The sequence below is a fragment of the Oratosquilla oratoria genome, chromosome 23 (genome assembly GCF_046742065.1).
Source record: "Oratosquilla oratoria isolate Oo_2021 chromosome 23, ASM4674206v1, whole genome shotgun sequence".
NCBI lineage: Eukaryota > Metazoa > Arthropoda > Malacostraca > Stomatopoda > Squillidae > Oratosquilla > Oratosquilla oratoria.
In genome coordinates this window covers 22,203,787-22,227,094 of record NC_134799.1, presented here as the reverse complement: position 1 = coordinate 22,227,094, position 23,308 = coordinate 22,203,787, and the positions used below count along the sequence as shown (strand labels likewise).

At 45.5% G+C, this 23,308-nt stretch overlaps 1 protein-coding gene across 2 annotated transcripts in view; it reads left to right on the top strand.

The window, feature by feature from the left end:
- The window catches only part of LOC143038021 (uncharacterized), an 83,951-nt gene that overhangs the window by 43,269 nt on the left and 17,374 nt on the right, over positions 1 to 23,308 (top strand). For both annotated transcript variants that reach the window (XM_076206869.1, XM_076206870.1), the window contains exons 2-4: positions 2,576 to 2,843; positions 3,045 to 4,390; positions 21,535 to 21,822. In XM_076206869.1, coding sequence (XP_076062984.1) covers positions 2,792 to 2,843; positions 3,045 to 4,390; positions 21,535 to 21,822 — 1,686 coding nt within the window. In that variant the 5' untranslated portion in view covers positions 2,576 to 2,791. The remainder of the gene's footprint in view (positions 1 to 2,575; positions 2,844 to 3,044; positions 4,391 to 21,534; positions 21,823 to 23,308) is intronic.

Here is a 23,308-nt window from a genome sequence, read left to right as displayed (position 1 = left end):
AATAAGCAATAATCACACAACGACTGGTGAAATGCAATTGTCTCAGTCCCACCGTCCCACACATTGATAGCATCGCGCGAGAATTTACTAGCCAATCAGCTTCCGTCTTATCATGACGTCATCGTACGATTCAACCGACGAAGACAACCTCGGAAGAAACGCTCTGCCTAAACGGGTCTCACTCTAACGGTTCATTAGTAAGAAAGAATTCTGTAATAATTCATATGCTTATGCTTATAGTACTGGCCCATGCTGTTGTAAAAGTAATCACTAACTGGAAAAACTTATACTTTTCACCCGAAAGCTCGCGCCCCCCCCTGGAAATGATCCACGCCCCCCTGATTAAGAATCACTGTTCTAAACAATGAATATGCCATTCGGTGATTTCCAATCTTGTCGCCAACTGGCAACACGGGAAGGTAGTGAGGTCCCCCTCATGTAAAATGCCCATATCCCATTTTGTACACCATTCCTTTGGGAAAGCATACCTACGAAACTAGTCAGGAATAAACTCAGATTAAGATTCCTGTGCTTAATACTCCCACTTACGTCAACCTGTCAGAAGGTCTCAATGTATTTATTATGAATGTATATACATACTCGTATGTGTATATTTATGTATACAGTGTATGAATATGTTCACATATGACCCTGGTGCATTTTTACTATTAATCAAATATTGAAAGATGTATTGTCTCTGGGTTATTTACATCCATATCCCGCACTTCTCTGCGACTACTAGCTGTGATTGTTACCAGCCCCAACAAGTTCCCAAAGTGCATATCAGGGCAAAGGCTTTGCCGCTGCCATGCGGGCCTTCTGTCACCGGCTCTTCACCAACACTTTCTATTCATAGTTAGTTTTCTATTTTGGTTTACTCTTCGATAGAAAAAATAAATAGAGTTGGTTTCGATAAGATGAGAAAACAACTCTACCCAGCTCACAAGAACTAAAGTGGATCTTTTGTTTGCTGGCCGCGTGGGTCCTAATGGCAGCTCCAGATGCTAGTATGGATCATATCAGGTCCGTCTGATTCCAGTATGGATCATATCTGACCCTCGGTAAACTCATAAGAAGAACGGAAACGGCCTTCATCCTGACACTGATTCCAAGCAGGTCCTACGTATGGCTTATGTTACCATCTATGGGCCGAGTTGTGTGACTTCCCCGGGAAGGGATCAGAACTGCGTCTCTGGAAGTCTATAAAGAGACCGGTGCTTCGGCTTTAGGTTCGTTCTTTCGGTCGCTCCTCAAACCACCACCACTGCCACCACCACCACCACCACCAACACCAACACTGCCACCACCACTACCATTAACATCACCTCCACTATCACTACCCCTCCACCATCCCCCAGTAGGTTATGGAGGACTTTAGTGACACTCCTATGGACCAGAGTTACGCAGCACTCCTTTATGATTGGAGGTTAATCTCCACTCAAAGAATAGTGCTAATCACTTTAAGCTCTCTCACCTCTTTCTGCTACCCTCGCATTTACCGCCTCTATGACTCCCTCTCTTCGGCGTGATATGGTCTCCAAATATAGAGGCGCTGGATATCGACGACGAAGTTATCTAAGAAATATTTCCACTCTCCCCAACACCACTACCAAAACCAAAGCCAGTACCCACCACAAGCACCACCACTTCCACCCCCACACTACCAACACAAGCACAAGTACCCCACACTAGCACAAGTACCGTATGTGGGTTTGCACAGTTTATGTGATTACTTTGTTTATTCCTGTATTTTCTAATCCGATCTGTATCGCTTTCCTTCTTCCATCTCGATTTCATTCATTCCTTTTTCTTTTCTTCGTCTGCTTTTTTATCTTAGTTTTTTTTTTCGCGATGCTATAAAGGGGAGTTGGGGTTGAGAAGGGCGCCACGGAGGTGAACAAAATAGTCTGGCGTAAACGGAATAGTTTTAACCGATACGGAGAGAGTTAATCGAGTTAATCTATAACTTTTGCCACCCAAGGGATGACACAGCTAAATAAAAGAGGTTGGCGGCGCGGCGGCCAGCAGAAAGGAAAAATGACCACCCGGCACGGAAGGGAGGCAAATGGTTCTAAATCAGGGAGATCCTTTCCGAGATAAAGTTTGAAAACTGTGTTAATAAAAAGTAATACCATTTACCTTTGCTCTATCTGGTGGTAATAATGATGGTGACACTGGTAAAGATACTGCTGCTGATGATGATGTTGTATTGGATGGGGCTATAAGAATAAAGCGTTTGATTTTTTTTTTTTTTTTTTTATATACTGCATTGGTCAGTGAATTAAATGAGACGTACCACGAGAGCGTACCTGAGCGGACTTGAGCAAATAAGAGAGATGAATAGAGAAAAATAAATAGAGAGAGAGAGAGAGAGAGAGATAGAGAGAGAGAGAGTGAGGGGAGAGGGAGGGAGGGAAAGGGAAATATATTTTTCTTTCGGAATAAGCCAATACTTTCTGAAAAACAAGATTGTATCGATAGTACAAGTAGGGCAATTCGATAACCTAAACCGAACTATCACAGCATATCAGTGAGACTATGGTATTTCACAGTTGATCCCTCCTTCCACCAACAGCATTCACAGGCAAGTGAGAATGTGACACCCCATTTGAAGTGCATCTCCCAAACGACGAACTTTGCAACAATGCAGCGCTGCCACGTGCGTGATGGCCAGCAACTACACCAAAGACATTAGTGTGGAGTATTACTGTGTTTATAAGATCTACTGAAATTTTTCGTCAAAGTATAGTACAACTGCAGCGCTTTCGTGCTAACCCAGCGCCCCCTCACAATGACGAGAACACTTCATCTCGTGATGCTTATCATGGCAACGTCGTATTCTGGTGAGTATGTCAAAGCTTCTCTTCCATTTACCCCAAATACAAACGGTCATGAAGTGCACGAAGTGTTAAAGTTACTATGAATGAACTTTGTTATTTGTAAATTCCACGCACCAGCGTTTTTCGGTGTACATGCGTGTGTGTGAGTGAGCGAGAGTATACCATTTTAAACCAGTATGTAAATAGTTCTTCTGATCCCTACAGGCGGCCGCAGCCATTACGTCACATCGCTTAGGGAACAACATCGTTTTCCATCCAGGGGGGTCGTCGTCGACTTCTCCAAATATGACGCGGCTTCTAAATTCGGCACGGCCACGAAATACGACGCAGCTGCTAAATATGATGCAGTGGTTAAATACGACGGTAAGGAGGCCAAGTACGACACGCCAGCCAAATATGAGAGAGGTGGCTACGTCAAATACGACGGTCCACGGTACGACTCCGCCCTCGGGTACGATCAGTACGAAGACGAGGAGGAAGAGACGGCGGCAGTGGCCGTGGACGGGGAGGAGGAAGGCCCGTCGGAGACAGGAGGAGGAGGAGGAGGAGGAGGGGGAAGAGGAGAATACCATAACCATCGCCAATATGCGCTAGATAGTAGTGGCGGTGGTAGTAGACTTCCACAGTACCTGATGGACTATCATAGCCTTTTGGCGTCGTCGTCGTCGTCGTCCTCCTCTTCGTCGTCTTCGACGTCGCTTTCGTCCTCTGCGGCGTCGTCCTTACCTAAACACAAGTTCCAAGTCCGTCCGCAACCTTCTTCCCGATTATACTCACCAGCCTCTTCCTCCTCCTCCTCCTCCTCTTCCTCTTCGTCTTCTTCTTCCTCCTCCTCTTCTTTCCCGTCCCACCATGAAGGAGGAAATTCCTTCCACCATCACGCTAACTATCGGCAGTCCGCGCACCCTCAACCATGGCATCCGCCACCCCCACCCCCACCCCCACCCCCAACACACCCGACCCAGGGGTCTCCCAGAAACCACTACCCCCAGTCGGAGCGATGGGGTCAGCGCCGTTCTCAGGACCTCACGAACGGGCACTCCGCCTCCTTCTCTTCCTCCTCACCGTCTGCCTCATTAACTTCATCGTCATCGTCTTCAGGGACAGCAATATCTTCGTTCCATTCCTCCTCGTCCTCTTCCTCCTCCTCGAGCCACGTCAAACGTGATCCTGAGGTCATGCCAGAAGGTCTGAGCGCAGGCAACCCTTTCTACTCTTCCCTCCTGCGCATGCTCAGCTCAGCCGACGCCCTTCGGTCAAAACGACCCGCTGGGGTGGAGTCGAATCACGAAGTCGTAGGTGACGGCGACCACGATGACAACTCCTCGGAGAATGGCTCCCACCACGGCACCATGGAGAGACTGGGAGAACTAAAAGACGGTAGGAATGCAGACTTCAAGGAAGTTCTACTGGATTCTTCGGCCACGACCAGCTACTCGGAGCGCCGGGAAGAGTGGAAGATGCCCCGCATGGGGTCCTGGGACCCCGGGCGGACCCCCGTGGCCACAGCAGTCCTGGGATCCGTCATGCTGTTCCTCATCCTCGTGGCCGTAAGTCCAGCAGCAGTAGCTGCACACTCACTCCAGCTGACCACCTCCTGCTTTTCGCTCGCATCCACTCTGCTCCAGCTATGTTCCTTTTTAGCTGTAGGTGTGTTTTCCAGCTGCACGCCCATCAACTGCATGCCTTCCAGTGTCATATCTGACAGATGCATGCTTAGTCAGTTTCAGTGAAATCTTAGTATTTCTTTTTAGATATGTCTTCTCAGGCTATACACTAATTAGCAACATATTCTTAACTTCTTCAGCAACTATGTTCAACTTCAGCAAAGTGAACTCACTCGGCGTTAGGCAAGATAAAACCTAAGACGTCATTACAACCAAGGGATCCCATCCCCCCCCCCCAACACACACACCGGACAAGAGCGACATCCTGCTCTCAGCTGAAATGAGTCGTCTGCGTTTTTTTTTCCCTAAGAATAAAATTGACAACTACGTCATCGTACCAAAGAGGTTAATCGCAAAAATCTTGATTTCTTCAAAGGCGTCGTCGATTTATATATATATATATATATATATATATATATATATATATATGTGTGTGTGTGTGTGTGTGTGTGTGTGTGTTTCGGTAGATTTTTTTTTAAGGAAGAGAACCATCCTCTCGTTCTAAGGATTTAATTAAAGTCGTCACCTTTGCCCTATATGCCAGGTCAGGTAGCCGTCGTCGGTAGGTAGCTGTTGGAGTCGAAACCGGATCCACGAAGTTTGGAGCGAGATCGAATCGAAATCAGCGCGCCATGATGGCACGCCAAGAAAATATCCGTAGATCATCGCCCCGGGGAGAACACCTCTGTAAATGACCGAGATCCTTGCATGTCCTTCACTGCAAAAGGGGTTTCCCTCAGTTGAATAACATCACCTAATCTCAGCTAATATGAACTGCTAAAACAACGAAACTCTACGAAAAGGTAGCTCGAGTGATGAAGGTTCGAATTGTATTCAACCTTTGCGCTGCGGAGTAGCTCTTCTCCCAGCTGAATGAAATCGCGAAATGGTAGTTAGAATAAACTAATAAAGCTTAAAGCCATAACGCACTTTGCTGCAGTGGTGTCTCCTCTGAATAGAATCATCTGGCGTTGCCCGGAATGAAGTCTCTAAAGACGTTAACGACGGGTCTTAATTCCATTCAGCTGCGGCGGGGCCCCATCGCAGCTGAATAGAATCGTCTGGCGCTAGCCAGAATACCTTCTGTAAAGACCTTCACGGTACCGAAAGGTTTGGTCAATTCATTTTCATCTTGCCTGGATCACATGCAGCTGCGCATCCCTTCCCCGTAACTTGATGCCTTTCGCATCTATCTATTTCAGCTGCCCAGTGCCCTACACGATTCGATTACACACCTTTTGCAGCTGCTCAGTTGTTATCTAAACCACTTCATTTGCAATACATTAGCATTCACTACTGCTGCACTTTTCCTCTTTGGTTTCACATCCACAGCCTTCTGCATGCATACGTTCTTTGAAGCTGTGCTTGACTGCAGTTACATGTATTGCAACCGGTTTTTATGCTCCCAGTGTGCATGCCATCGAACTCTGTTCTCCGTGTCTTTGTCATACCTACTGAGGAGGGGAAGTTTCCTCCTACCCACCAATATGAATGATGTCGCCTGGTGTCAGCTAGAGTAAAACAAGTGTGACGACAGTCTTTTCAGAATAAGTAGAAGTGGCCTTCGACCCTTTGAAGAGGAGCGAAAGTCCTATCTAATGAAAAACGACGTCAAGTATCAGCAAGAATGAAACCCTTTAAGTGCGACAATTCTTTAACGGTAATAGTCTTCCTCGGTATTATTATGGCAAACGCCAGGTGATGTCACTCAGATGACGCTAAGGGATAATGGAGGGGTGTGACTGTAGTGGATGATTTAATGCAGCCCTCCACATTCTTCTCTGAAGACCCGAAAAAATGCATTGCAGCACCCCCGTGCATCTAGTTGTTATTCTATTTCATTGTATACACACACACACACACACACACACACACACACACACACACACACACACACACACACACACACACACACACACACACACACACACACACACACACACACACACACACACACACACACACACACACACACATATATATATATATATATATATATATATATATATATATATATATATATATATATATATGTATATATTAAGCAACCACATTTTTCATCATTTCTATGTACCTCTTTAATGCGCTGGGATTCGAGCTTGTCTCCCAATAACCTAATTTGTGGTGACTACCACTTGCCCTGGATGTCTTAGCACATAGAATAAATGTGACTACACGGTCGGTGTTGGCTTTCAATGATCTGAAAAGTTTTAGCACCCCAAGCAGCTGCTGCTGCACGCCCTCTCTTTGTACTCCTGACAGCAGCTGCGCGGTCTTGAACTGCATGAAAATAACCTGTTTGTTTCCAGCTGCACCTTTTGTATCGGCAGCTTCGCTCCAGCTGCCACTCGGCCGCGGTCCTGTGGATTTCTACCCTTTATTTTATTTTATTTTTCAAGCCGTTTCCATCTACTGCCTTTTCTCCTGTTTCATTTCAGACTTTAAATTCCCCAACATGGTGACGTACTTTACCCATTTTTTTATGGCTAAAGATATGTGATTTCCTTTGGGCATATGTATTTACCTAATTGTATTTACCCAGTTGTGGTATACAGGAAAGGAACATTACTCATGGGGTCTCTTACCTCTTATTTTGGTTGTCACCTTTTTCTCCAATTGTCATACTTAAATCCATATATGGTTTTAGTTTGGGCCATATCGCCTTTTAGGACATTTCAGATATTTATGCATATGTATGGAAACCTGTATTTCTTCACATCCTTCAGATATTTAGTCTTTTTCAATTTGTTCTCATGACCAAGTGAAACCCTCCCATTCTTAATCAAGAGGTATCTACTGTCAATATAGTCCACCCCTTTAGCGCCTTGAACACTGCAATTAAGTCACCGTTTTCTCTTCACTCTTTTAACGTTGGTAGACCTAATGTTTTTAGTCTCTCCTCAGATGACTTATCTATCAGGCTGGGAACCAATTTGGTTGCTGGCTTTTGTATCCTCTTGATCTTGTTTACATCTTTCACTCTGTGGGGACCATACCACTAATTCATATTCCAATCTTGGACGGATGAAGGTTTCTATGATTTTTTTATCATCTCTTCATCCATATAGTGGAAAACCTACCTAGTGTTCTGCAGCCATCCATACGTCTCTCTCGCAATCTTAGTGATATGATGGCCAGGTGACAAGTTGTCTTTTATCAGCACTCCTAAATCTTTCTTTTCTTGTAATCGATTCTCTTCCCAGGGAATACTTCGGAGATGGTATTTTAGAGCTACTGCCCATATCCAGTACTTGGCATATTTATCTTCCATTCTTAGGTCCAGGCGAATATGGTGTCTAGATGTTTTAGCAACAGTTGACAGTCTTTGTTTTCACTTTCGAGATCTTTGCATCATCTGAAAATATGTTAGTATAACTTATTGTACCTTCCATCTTGACATTAACATAGATGACAAACATTTTTGGTGCTAGCACCAAATTTTGTGGGACTCTAGTGGTCACCGATCTCCATTCTAACATTTTATCTTTTACTACTGTCCCCATACATCTGACCTTCAGGTATACACGGTCCATCAACCCTCCCCCTCTTGCAGCACATCAATCACTCTAGAGTAAAAGCTTAATATGCTTGACACCCATCACCTTCCAGATATGAAGTTAAACCAACTTTCTTTTGAAATATTAATTTCTTCAACATATTTGATCCACCGATCTTTCTCAACGATGTGCTGGTCATTGATACCAACCTATAAATCATTGGTGTACTTTACTTCCACCTTTATGAATTGTTACCACATTAGCCCTTTTTCAATCCTGCGGGTCTCTTCCGCCAGCTGTTTCCTACATTTCTTAAGTCCAATTTGAGATCCCATCAACCCCTGTAGCTTTTCTCACATCGAGTGATCCGAAAAGATTGAGCACTTCCCTCACTTATATTTTTATATTTTGTAAGTTCAAGTTGTTGTTCATCTCTCCTTCCTTTACAAAACTATTTCCTTATGTAATAACAGATTGGAAATTTTCATTCATGATTTCAACCTGAAGATTCCTCAGATACCTCACTACCCACTTTTAATTTGGCGATTCCTTCCATGTGTTTCAGTTTACCATTGATGAGCCTGTTAAATATTTTTGGTTCATCTTTGCATTTACCAACAATACCCCCTTCAAAATTTCTTACCTCCTCTCTGCGGATTCTTGCGGATTCATTTCTAACTTGTTTGTAAACTTTCTTTATTCTATTGATACTTCTTTTTCTCCATTTTTCCCAAAATATGTCCCTTGCTTATCAGTTATCTCACACCTTTTGCTGACCTAATATTATTTATGCTTCTTCCTTCCACTAATCCTAGGTGGCACATGCTTGTTTACTCCCACCTTGTAAATATAAAGAAAGCTTTTCAATTTCGTCATGGTTACGGTGGTATCCATTAATTCTTCACACAGTATTTCCTCAAATTATTTCTTCAAGCCTGAGAAGTCTGCCTTTCCAAAACTGAGTCTACCAAGCCTGTGTGGTTACGTGGTAATTTTTTCTTTTAGAGCAAGTGTACTTTAAAGAGCTAGTTATTTCTTGTTCTTTAGACCAACGTCAAGGGAGTTTTAGCCTCTCTCACCCGAGTCACTTCCTTTACCTTCTCTATTGTTATATTTAACAGAGTATTTCTCCAGGAATCTACTTTACCACTTGTTACACACTGCTCCCAATTGGCCTCATTACAATTAAAGTCTCTCACAACGTCTATATTGTTACTTCATTCGGTATTTCTAAGGAGGCGAGTTGTATTCAATAACATTTCATCGCACTTAGCTTCGTTTGGAGTTTTTATTTTCACATGCATATAATCACTTGTCACTTATCTAGACCGAAAGCCTACATTTGAGGGCAGTTTGCCACCTACCATGGGGCAGCGGGGTTTTCGTCAGAGGAATTCAAAGCAACATTTGGTTTACATGAGGATGTACTTCTTCCAGCTACATCTTTTCAGCTGTATCTGTTTCACTTGTATCCCTTACCCAATAGAACAGTGACCTACCTCAGCAACAGTAATTCTAATTGCACGTTTGTCCTGTTTTTGCAAACCCAGATGCATGCTTTTCCTGCTATTTCTCTTCTTGATGAATGTACTGTACACCTATTGCATTGTTCTGAATCCCGTGAGCTTCTTCAACGCGGTGACATCCTCTACAGGCTGTGTGTTTATTAGGTGTCACCTGAATGAAGAGGTTACAATCATCTCGATTTACCTCTTCGATGCAGTGGCGCTCTCTCTAGCCTCTGTTAGCCGACACCGCAGGGCGACTGCAATCATCTCACTGAGCGTCACCGTATTGATAAAGTTATCGACATAGCTGTGTGTCCATTCACAGTTTGCATGATTAATCCCTTTGCTGCGGTAACCTACACTACGGATTTTACTCTGGCTAACGCCGGACTGCTTTATTTAGTTTAACGGAGGTATATTATACAATCTTTATTGGATCATGGACAACAGATTTTTAATATTATTTCACGTATACAGTATCGTCTTGTAACGGAATTGCATTATATTCTCATAGATATCTAAATAGCATGAGTAACCAAAACATCCATTTCCTGCATTTTATACCATTTTATACCTTGAAGCCATCTGTCACACTACGGGAGCCCACGATTGGCTGGTTCGAGTGATTCAGTCAGGGGACTCACGCAATGCGACTTGCATAATTAATCAAAAGGCGAGGGTTTCGAGGTGCGCGGGCTTGGTTTGGATATGAAAAAATATATATATGATCTTTGACCAAAATAAGAGTAACATGATAATGATGGTAAAGATAATGGTAACTATAACATAATATATATATAAAAGCCAAAGCCCTTTCTCTTGTATTAATTGGGAGGCCAAATCAAATCTTGCACCCCTAACATTCACATCAAAATCCATATTAATGATAATAATAATAATAATGATAATAATAATAATAATGATAATAATAATAATAATAATAATAATAATAATAATAATAATAATAATAATAATAATAATAATAATAATAATAATAATAATAATAATAATAATGATAATGATAATAATGATAATAATAATAGTAATAATAATAATAATGATAATAATAATAATAATAATAATAATAATAATAATAATAATAATAATAATAATAATAGTAATAATAATAATAGTAATAATAATAATAATAATAATAATAATAATAATAATAATAATAATAATAATAATAATAATGATAATAATAATAATAATAATAATAATAATAATAATAATGATAATGATAATACATACATACATACATACATATACCAAAGGCTTTTTCCCCATTGCACGGGAGGTAGCCAAAAGACAAGACATAGAAACCACTCCCATCCATTCCATCCCCTACATACTCCACTCCCCTCTACCCTCTTCTCTCCCTCTTTTCTTGGCACTTCCTGGATGACGGGTCATCCCTGCTTCTTGCCCACTGCCCTGGGTCAGAAGCAGTGTCGCAAGACACAGCACTTCCACAGCAAGGCCGCTTCATTAATTCGGTGACCCCCCCTCTCCGTCCCCTCATGAAGAAAAGGAGAAAACGGGGAGAAATCCCTTCGGGATGCGTCAATTTATTTCTCATACATACTCCCTCACACCCCATCCCCCACCCACTCCCCCTCATGCATCACAGCATTATCCATACACAACCATTCTCCATTCACCCCTGTCTTCTCTCCTCTCCCGTCCTTCCTCAACAGACATTCCCTCTTTCCCAAAGCCCCTTTTACCCATCCATCCATCTCATTCTAGGACGCCCCCTCATGTTCACTCCTTCCACCTCTGGCTTTCGCACCTCTTTTACTAATCTTTTTTCACACATTCTTTCCATGTGTCCAAACCATCCTAATACTCTTTCATCAACCTTATCTCCCAACTCCCTTTCCATCCCCATTCTCCTCCTCACCTCCTCATTTCTCACTCTATCTAGCCTAGTAACCCCTATCATACTTCTCAGGCATTTCATCTCTAATACATTCAAACTCCTTCTCTCTTTTTTTCTTATGTTCCATGTTTCTGCCCCATACAGTGCTGCTGGCACAATCACTCCTTCATACAATCTCCTCTTAGCATCCATTCCCAAATGTTTATTTTTCATTACACTTTTTAATCCACCAAGGCATTTACTCGCTTCTCTCAATCTACATTCTACCTCCACCTCCACTCCTCCCTTCCCTGCCACATTTGCACCCAAATATCTAAAACTATCCACTTCCTCCAGTCTCTTTCCCTTAATAGTCACTTCCAGCCTGCTGTCACTCTCTCCCCTCGTACCTCTCATCACCTTACTTTTACCCACATTTATCTTCAACTTCCTTCTTTCACACACCTTCCCTTACTCTGTCACTAACTTCCTCAATCCCTCCTCTGATCCTGCTGCAAGCGCAGTGTCGTCAGCAAACAATAACTGGCTTATCTCCCACTTTTCTCCATTTTCTTTAACCATCTCCAATCCCTGACCCACTACCCTTGCATTCACCTCTCCCACCACCCCATCCATGTATAAATTGAACAGCCAGGGCGACATAACACACCCCTGACGAAGTCCCACCTTTACCTCAAACCACTAACTCTCTCATTTCTAATCCTAACACAAGCTCTACTACTCCCGTAAAAACTCTTGACTGCTTTTAACAACTTTCCTCCTATCCCATATATCTGCAAAACCTTCCACGGTGCCTTCCTGTCTACCCTATAATAAGCCTTTTCCAGGACCATAAAAGCAAAAAAAAAAAAAAAAAAATCCTTACCTTTTCCTATACCTTTCTCATATATTTGTCTTACCACAAAAATCTGATCTACACAACCCCTACCTGTACTAAACCCACACCGTTCCTCATCAATTACTCCATCTGTTAGTCTCCTAATCCTCTCAATCAAGATCCCCCCATAAGCCTTCCCAACTACACTTAACAAGCTGATCCCTCTGAAACTACTACACTCACACTTGTCCCCCTTTCCCTTGTAAAGTGGAACTATACAGGCACTCCTCCAGTCCAACGGCACTCTACCCTCTCTTAAACAAACAATAAATAATCAACACCGTGTGAGATCGAAACCTTTATTTGTACGACGTTTCGCTTGTTACAGCTTTTTCAAGTACAGACATATGGCAAACACTCTGAGTACATATAGGCCGACGGGGAAGGAACTGGGTGAGGTTATCGGGGAGGGGTGAGTGGTAGGTGGAGGGGCGGAGGGGGTGTGTGTGAGAAGGGGACGGGTGGAGATAAAGGAGGACATTTCGGACAGTTTGTTGAAGTGGACTAAGGGGGACATTTCATACATTTGTATAATGCGGGTAACAGATGGATGATAGGAGGGGTGATGTTGAACATGCCTCTGTTCTGCTCAATGGTTTTGAAGCTTTGAATGGTGGCCGTTTCCAGGCATTTCCTCCTCACCCTGTCTGGTTCACTAAAAAGAAGCTCTGCGTTATCCCAATCCATCAGGTGGTCGTTGGTGTTCCGGTGGATAACACAGACGTTGGTGGTGATGTTGTTCCGGGAATCGTAGCGATGCTCCCGGATCCGGGTCTTCAGCCTCCTAGCTGGATCTTTCGTTAGTTCCCGCCCTTCCATTATTTTGAGTGCCTTTTTCTTGCACTGGTTGATATATATCCAGAGTGCATCATCCACCAGTGCAAGAAAAAGGCACTCAAAATAATGGAAGGGCGGGAACCAATGAAAGATCCAGCTAGGAGGCTTATCCTTCCAGCCAGCAACGTCACCACCACCCTCACCCGGACACTTGGGCGTTGCATCATTCAGGTAGTGGGCTAGTCCAGCAGGACTATCAAAGAGCTCTCTGGAAGGAATGACAGCCAGGACGAGATGTGGGGAAAAAACGCTGGTGTCTACCACATACCCTGTGCTGGATGTGATAAAGTATATATCGGCGAGACCTCCCGTGACCTGAAGACCCGGATCCGGGAGCATCGCCATGATTCCCGGAACAACATCACCACCAACGCCTGTGTTATCCACCGGAACACCAACGACCACCTGATGGATTGGGATAACGCAGAGCTTCTTTTTAGTGAACCAGACAGGGTGAGGAGGAAATGCCTGGAAACGGCCGCCACTCAAAGCTTCAAAACCATTGAGCAGAACAGAGGCATGTTCAACATCACCCCTCCTATCATCCATCTGTTACCCGCATTATACAAATGTATGAAATGTCCCCCTTAGTCCACTTCAACAAACTGTCCAAAATGTCCTCCTTTATCTCCACCCGTTCCCTTCTCACACACACCCCCTCCGCCCCTCCACCTACCACTCACCCCTCCCTGATAACCTCTCCCAGTTCCTTCCCCGTCGGCCTATATGTACTCAGAGTGTTTGCCATATGTCTCAAAAAGAGCACACAGACGGTCTCTGTACATTGAGCACTTCAGGCTATGGCTTCGGACACCTTTAAGAAGAGAAGCATCTTTGACGACTCGGATGAAGAAGACCAGGAAGAGCCACAAGACGGAAAACGTATACGATCAGAAACCTCCCCAGAAACACCATCACCAGACTCAGGATGGACAGAAGTAGGCAAAACAAAAAAATTCAAAGCAAAAAACCCTTCGAATGCAGACCCCACCAACATAATGGAAGCTTCGACATCAGCGACGAGCGGACCCGGAACAAGCACAGGGCCCAAGGTCAGGCCCAAGTTCAAGTTAATACCACAAAAGGAAACCCCATATCAAATAATCAGAACATTGGAGAAGAGACACCCGAACCTAGCCATGAAAGCCTGGCCAAACCTGGATGGCCAATGGACAATCATGCCTCTGGACAACGCAGCACTAGACGCACTTCGGCGGTCTCCTGCCCTTCAGGAGCTAGACCCTGCCCAGAAACGAATCAAGGGGATCATAGGGGATATCCCCTCGCACTCTGCCTAGAACCGATACTAGAACTATCGAACGTCAAAACTGCAGAGAGGGCCTTGGACAGACAGAAGAAGCCCACCACCTCCATACTTATCACCTTTCTAGGACCCCTTCCGAACAGAGTGACACTGGGAACATGGGGGTCCTACACCGTCAGGACATGGTACCCAGAGCCCCTACGCTGTTATGCGTGTCAGAGGTTTGGCCATCATCAGGCACGCTGCAGATTCAAGAAGACATGCGCCGTTTGCAGCAAGCAACACGAAACGGAACAATGTATTTCCAAGTTGAAACAAAACCAGCCGGTAAAACCATGTTGCCCAAATTGCAAACAGACCCACCACGCATGGAACCCAAGATGCCCTGCAAGGTTAGAGAAGATACATGCCCGGCCACACGCAAAGCAGCCGGAGAGGACGCCAACTACCCAAACACTACCACGACCGCCAGCTTTAGGAAGAAACAGAAGATGGGATACCAACAAAGAACAAATCAACTACCCCCAGACACTGACCACACGGAGTCCAAAAAGGAATCAACAGCCTCATTTTCAGCAGACCAGGAAACCGCTCCCTCCACCACAGTAGACCAGGGAACCACAACCTCCATTACAGCAGACCAAAGAGCCACAGAACCGACTACCCACGGAATCACTGAAGAAGGAAGAGCGCACCAACCAGAAGAATACACGACAGCGACAGATCCGGAACCGGTCCACCTCACGCAAAGATCCGAAAGGAGTATCCCAGAGAAACCAAAACCCACAGACACAAGAAACACACACAGTCACCCTGGAAGTCTCAACTCTCAAGAATCTTCTGAAGGACATGGCAACACAACTTGCTGCAGCACTGAATGCTTCCCTGGACAAACATGTGACGGAAACCATTGTCACCTAGGTCATGAAGAACAATCTGCCGCCATGCGAAACTTCGCCAGCAACAGACAGAGACCATACCACATACCGAGTAGCAACGAAGGAAGCCACGAAGACAGACCAGGACTTGGACGAATTCCCACCTCTGCACCAACATTCAGCAGCGACACGGAACCCTCAGACTGAACTCACGCCGCAGCAGCAACGCAGCCAACCAACAACTCAACAAGATCATCGAGTCCAGAGATCAATCCCCGCAGACCCACTGATGGAATGCTGAACATACTCCAGTGGAATGCAGGGGGTATCCGCCCGAAAATGGCATCTCTTCTTGCCACGATCCAAGAAGACCAGATAGACGTAGTCCTACTACAGGAAACCCCACTACAAGACCATCAAACCTTCCGAGTCCCAGGATACATATGCTACAGGAAAGATATCGGAAGCACAGGGCGGGGACTTGCCACTCTGTTGAAAAATAAAACTCCAAGTGTTTAAATCAAGGACTACCTGGAGTGTGGGGAAGCCACAGAGGTGCTTGTGGTCCAAATACAGCTTGCTGGGGTCACCCTCCAATGTTACAATCTGTACTCCCGGCCTACGGAGAACATCGATCTCTCATAACTGTTTGGAAACTGCGACAGCCATAACATTGTATTTGGGGGAGATATAAACGCTCACCACCCCATACTCTCCTCTCCTTCAACAACCAACGCCAACGATCACCACGTCGCGCACCTTCTCAGCGAGTTTCAGGACGCCTGCCTCCTCAACAGCGGAGCACCAACACATATAAGGGGAGGGAGGCTTGATCTCACCTTCCTTCCCGCGAAACTTCGAAGCCTTGCACAGTGGAGAGTCCACCCAGTCCTGACCAGTGACCATTACGCAACAATAACGAAGATCAAAATTCCCCAAATTCAGCTGCTCCCTAGCCTTCGCAAAATGGTATAAATTTGCGCAAAGTCTGACAGAGTGGTTTGAAGACTACACTCCCCCACTGGACATCGACGGCCAAGAAAGGGACCTTGTGACTGCCTTTCACGCCGCGGCGGACGCTGCAATGCCACGGAAGAAGAAGCCCAGAAGAGAGTGCAAGGATACGTGGTACTACTGTCCCAGAGTCAAGACCCTAAAACACAGAGTCAACCGCCTCAGGAAAATTCACAAGGGGAGGTCCAACGCAGACAATAGGAAGCAACTCCAAGAAGCCATACGACACATGCACGAGGAATTGCAAGAAATAAGACAGAGAAAATGGCTAGAATGGTGCTCCCAGCTCAACAGTCATACAACCACCAGGGAGCTATGGAGATGGCTACACAGAGTCTCGGGAAAAAATAGGACCAGCAGGATCATCATCCACCCTGATCCGGAATAAGAAGCAGACCGCCTAGCAATCGATTTTGCCCAAAGAACATCTCCTACGCAACTTCCGTGCGCAACCAGGACGAAGCAAGAAGAACTGGAACAACAGCGACAAGAACTAATCTCCACGGCAATACACACACCTGCAGACATGGACGAACCTTTCACCTTACAAGAGCTCCGAGCGGCAAGATACCTGGGAAAAGACACCTCACCTGGGGCAGACGAGATAACTTACTCGATGATCAAGAACGCTGGCGACGCCGGATGGAAGGCCATTCTACTCTTGGCAAATCGCACCCTAGCGCAACACGCGAGACCTAGGAACTGGAATACCCAGGATATAGTCCCCATCCCCAAGTCCAAGGAGGCCAACAGCTATAGACCCATCTCCCTACTTAGCTGTATAGAGAAGACCGTCGAGAAAATGGTTCTCAACAGGCTGAAATGGAAAGTAGGGCCACTCCATCCACAGTTGTATGCCTATCGGGGTATGGTGGGAACCACGGAGTGCATAATGGAATTCCTCAGCTTCATCAACGGGAAAAAGGTAATCGTCGTCTTCCTGGACTTAGAAAAAGCCTTCGAATTGGTCAACCCCTCAGCGATGCTGACCTCTCTCGTCGAGAAGGGAATCACAGGCAACCTTCTGGCATGGGTACAGGCATACTGCCAAAACAGACGGGCTAGAATCCGTTTCCAGGGCTCCGTGTCTAGCTACAAAGACCTGGAATACGACACCCCTCAAGGAGGCATCTTGAGTCCCTACCTGTTCAACGTGCACATGGGCAACATAGCCTCCCTCCCACGACCACGGAACGTTGAGATCTTCATATATGCTGACGACATCGCCATCGTTAGCAAGGGACCCAACTGCCGCACCAATGCCCAAAAAGCACTCAACACTATACACAAGAGCTGCACACACCTAGGCTTCAAGATAAACGTATGGAAGACAAAAGCCATGGCTATTAAAATGGCAAACCCAAGGCCAATCTCCATACACCAGCAAGATCTTGAGTGGGTGGATGACTTCACCTATCTTGGAGTAACTGTGCAGAAAACCTTGTCATCCTCTCTTCAAATCCAGAAGCTGAAGAAAATGACAAAAACGAAGACAGCTCCAATGAGATATATGCAATCACTTGATGCGGGTGCCAGCCGCCTGGTACTGGAACACTACTACAAGTATTGCTTCCGACCCATTATTGAATATAGAGCACCTGTCCTATCACATCTAACATCACAGCAGGAAGAATCACTTGAAGTTGCTCCCATGTGGACCAGAAAAAGCAACCTCCAGATGGAATCTGGCATACCACCACTGATGGCCAGGATTCAGACCCGGAACTGCACCGCGGCAGCCAAGGCCCTGCTGAGCGACAGGGACTCACATCTCATGACTAAACTCAAGGCTCACCTGGACGCGCACCCGGACCTACCACGACCAGATACATACGTCGGACTCCTAGGAGACCAAATCCGCGCGACAGGCATGGAAGGGCACCTAAAGGCTCTGAAGCCAGACAGGGCATGCCTGAAGTACCGTCCTCCAGCCTCATGGATATCCCCAACAACTACTTTCAACCACACACAACTACCACACGCAAAGAATCACTGCTCACCAGGGGAACTGAGAGACGCTGCACGAACAGCGATCCAGGCAACGGAGGCCCAGGGTGGTTTTGTCTGCTACACTGACGGCACTGTCGACCCGGAGAACGGCATAACAGGTGCAGGAGTATACTCCGCAACATACACCGCCGCCTGGCGCACATCCGACCACTGCTCAACCCTACAGACTGTGCTGGTGGCAATGCAAAAAGCTCTGGAGTACTCAAGCCAACTACAAGGGCCGGTGGTCATACACACAGACTCTCTGGCGGTGACACAAGTACTCCAGAAGAAGGACATACCCACCAACATAAACACTATCACAACAATACTCTACCTCCTGCAGCTACACAACAGACAAAATCACCCAGTCATCATCAACTGGATACCCAGCCACATAGGGATACACGGAAACGAACGAGCAGATGAGCTGGCCAAGACAACACGCTACCATCCTCACATAGAAATCCAAGTCCAACCATCAACTACATTAATCAAAAGCTGGGCCAGAGACCACCTACAACGAACAAAGGTAGCCAACCATAGAAAATCGATAAGCTCAGCATCAGCAAGCGCAAAGTGGTACGAGAGGGCCACCAAACTGTGCCCTCATCCCGCCATCAAGATCGCCGACAGAGGACTCGCCGTGATCATCCACAGGCTCAGGTTGGGGTACAAGTGCTGCTGGGAAATCATCGAACGACAGGAAAGGGAATGCGACCACTGCGGGATGAACACCTCAGAGCCTCTCCTTCACTACCTACTAGAGTGCGCTCACACCATCGCCCTGAGAAGAGGTAGACAATTCAACCCCAAGGCCCCCGAAGCTTGGAAGACTGGAGCCGACATAATTTACAACATCACCCGAAAACATAGAACGGCTCGCCCACATCCTGGTCGGATACCCTCCGCCCAGATAACTACAAAAACGCCGGAGTAGCTGAACACAGAGCGGCTCAACACTTACGGGCCTCCGAATTGAGAAAGGCCCGTGTGTAGATAAACATTATCTACCGAATAAAAAAAATAAAAAAAAAAGCCATATGTCTGTACTTGAAAAAGCTGTAACAAGCGAAACGTCGTACAAATAAAGGTTTCGATCTCACACGGTGTTGATTCTCACAGTCTTGTCGGCTTTTGCCATTGTGTTTCAAACATTAAATAACCTCACCAGCCACTCCACCATAACTTTACCTCCTTTTTTTCAGACATTCTTCATGGCATCTATCCAACCAAGTGCCTTCCCTACTCTCATCATCTTAACAGCTGCTTTCACTTAATCTTTCCTTATTTCTCCTCCATTTTCCTCACTCATCACAGTCATTTTCTTAGCGCTTCCCATTATAACTACCTTTCCCTCCCTATCCTCCATTACATGTAGCAACTCACTAAAATACTCTCCCACCGTCCTCTCACTGCCTTCTCTTCCATTACCATCTCTCCATCTGCACCTTTTACCTTTTCTTCTCTACTTGACTCGCCTCCTTTTCCTCTTTTAATATCTTTAAAAAAAAAAAAAAATTTACTTTAAAATTTTTCTGTCATACTCTTACACCATTTCACATCTACTCTCCTCTTTGCCTCCTTTTTCTCATGCTTTACTTCCCTTCTCTTTACTTTGTACCTCTTATAAGATTCCCTCGTCCTAATTTGTAACCAATCTATGAAAGCCTGCTTCTTCTCTTCTACAGCCTTCTTTGTTTCCTCATCTCATCCTTCTATTTCCTCCCATCCATCTTGCTCCACACACCATCTTTGCACATCTTATGACTCCCTCCTTGAACCGTCCCCATTCCTCCTTCGCTTCTATCTCTACTCTATCTTTTGCTCCCTCCCACTCCTCTCTCAGCTTCTTCTTACACTCCTCCTTTTCTTTCTCATTTAAGTAGTTCACTCTAAGTACCGCCCTACCTTCTGCCCTTTTCCTCTTTCTCCACTTATTCACCACTCTCAACTTACCTTCCACCAAAAAATGATCCGATATTCCCCCACTCTCTCCCCCTAGAACATGTACATCCTTAACTCTTCCTACTATACTCCTGGTTACCAATATATAGCCCATTAACGCTCTATCTGCCACCCTTCCATCCACCACCCTCTCCCATGTGTACTTATGTTTAACTTTCTTCCTAAACACTGTATTTGCTATCATCAACTCTCTAGACACATCTCCACCATGAACTTTCGACTACGAATTTTTCCTGGAACTCCACACTTCCCAATCACTCCGTCAATTGGTTCATTTCCTACCCTAGCATTAAGGTCTCCCAATACAACTACATTGACATTTCTCCCTAATCCCTATATGCGCTCATTTAAATCCATCCTAAAAGCCTCCCTTTCCTCTACGCTCTTCTCACTACCAGACCCATACGCACTTACAAAAACCCACATTTCCCTTCCCAGCTTCACCTTCATCCTCATTAACCTTGAAGAAACCTTCCATTCCACTACACGTTTACCTATCTCTTCACTTACTAGTATAGCCACCCCTTCTCTCCCTCGTCCCCTCTTCACTCCTGAGAACCTCCCAGCTACACTCCCAAACTCACACTCGCCCCTCCCTTTCAACTTAGTTTCACTCAATGCCAACACATCTATCTTTTCACAAACATACTGCCTAACTCTTCCCTTTTACTCTCATCTGTACCACATCCACGCACATTAAAAGACCCAAACCTTAGGGTACTGGTCGCAAAACTCCAATACCCCAGACTGGGATGATCATGATGATGATCATGATGATGATCATGATGATGATGATAACTATAATAATGATAATAACAATAGTACTGATGATTGTATTGATAATAGTATTAATGATACAATATTAATAACGATAGTGTAGGCCTCATGGTCTCTTGTAGTCTCCTTCATTCTTATGTTTTTATAATATACTACTAATGATAATAGTAATGATAACATGTCAATATGCAGCAAGATTTACAACTTTTAGGAGTTACATCACAACCTTCCAAGTGCACATCATTTGTTTTGCTGCTTCTACTGCATAATTATCCCTGTTGTATCAGATAGCAAACGACCAGACGTACGCTTTTTATAACAATATTGCAGATGACTCCTCACTTGTATATATTGGTTCCACTTCCTCTTCGGTAAAAGAAATCGCTCCACGTCACCGCTTTCTATAGTGTCCGTCCGTGGCCTCGAGGCCCACCTTTGGACGACTTCAGGGGCGGAGACAAGGAACGACCTATAATTCAGTGAAGAGTCGTCAACTACACCTTCTTCGAATAAAATTTTGTTCCAATTCGTCACAGGTCGTCCTCGCTCTCCGTGTCCATTGCCGCAACCGTGAGAAATCTGGAGTAGGCATGAGTGGCGCCGCAGGAGGAGGCGGCAGCAGCGGTGGCGGCGGCGGCACCAGCGGTGGCGGCGGCAGGAGTGGTGGCAGCAGCGGTAGTAGCGGCGGTGGACTCGGAGGCGTGGAGCAGTGGATCAGCCACCCGGTGGTGCAGCCCCCAACGCCCGCATCAGACAAGGTGCAGCCGGACCTGGACATATTCAATCCCGTACACTATTTGCAAGCTGAGCCAGTCAGGATCAAGGTAAGGCGAAAGAAGAAGTAGCTAAAGGGAGCGGGGAGAAAGAAGAAGGAAAAAATAAAGCAAAGAGAAGACGTGGGTGGGGTCTAAGGCGGGGAGAGGGATATTGATAGGGAAAGGAGTGGAGGAGAGGTGGTTGGGTAATAGGGATGGGGGCCGAATGGGAGACCATATAGTCGCAAGCAAAACCCGTCAGAAAGGAGATAAAGGGGGAACAATAGAGACAGAGCGAATGAAAGAGGTGGGGGTAAGAGGGAAGAGACGGAACAGGATCCGAAAATGATTCGGCAAAAGAAATGAAAATTAAGCGCACGATGGGAATAATCGCCCTCTCCCGTGGAAGCCCTGGTTGGTGGTGCACTGTCATGGCCAACGATTTCATCAACCTCAGTCAGGAACAACACTAACCCCCCCCCCCTTCCCTCGACTACCCCACCTGGCCGGCGGCGGATGACGACGACGATGACGACGACAACAACGACGACGGTGTCTGCATCGATCTGGACATCGCTCAGGCAGGAATTCAACCCAAAGCTGTGTATGTGTGTGTGTGCGCGCGCGTGTGCGCATGCGTTTGTGTGTATGAATGTGCTTGCATGTAAGTGTATGCGTGTATTCACCTTGGTCTTTGGATCACGTGCTGGACCCGTGAATGACAGCTTTTCCCTCCCGAAAGAGAGCTCAGAGCTCGTATGACCGATCTATGGGTAATGCTGTGACCTTACACGCACACACACACACCCAACTCCCCGTCCACAAGAGTTGGAGTAACGACTCGAAGAGCAGTGATACTGAAATTATTTCAGCACTGGGCAGGATTCGATCCCGGACCGCCGTAGTGACAGTCGGAGACTCTACCATCCGCGCCACCGTGTGTGTTCAATTTTGTATTTACCTAGTTGTATTTTGCGGGAAGGGGAGCTACGCTCGTGGTGTCCCGCCTTTGTATCTCGCAGTGTCTAGTTTGCTCTTATGTCTGTATATGTGTGTGCAAGTGTGTGTGTTTGTGTATGCCTGGCGTACTAGGGTGTGTGTGTGTGTATTTACCTAGTTGTATCTTACGGGAAAGGGAACTAAGCTCGTGGTGTCCCGTCTTTGTATCTCGTAGTATCTAGTCTGCTCGCGCGCGCGCGCGTGTGTGTGTGTTGTGATGGGCTTGCTAGGTGTGGCCTCAGTTCATGGAAAGTATGACACTAATTTCGAGTCTAAGGCTAAGTTGAGTTCCAGTTCGGGAGCAAACCCGTAACAATAAAGTGGAACGTATAGAGAATATAGATAGATGAAGGTACGTTCCGATGAAAAGCTCTATATGAGACTGGATGTAAGCAAGGTTATAAGGAAGGTGGGTTAATATAGAAGTCTGCACGAAATTTAATAATCTATTTTTACTACAAGTGAAAAAATAAAGCTATACTGTTTTTACATTTACAAACATACACTCAGTATTCTGGGGAATAATATAAATACACTTTCCTAAAATAAAAAAAAA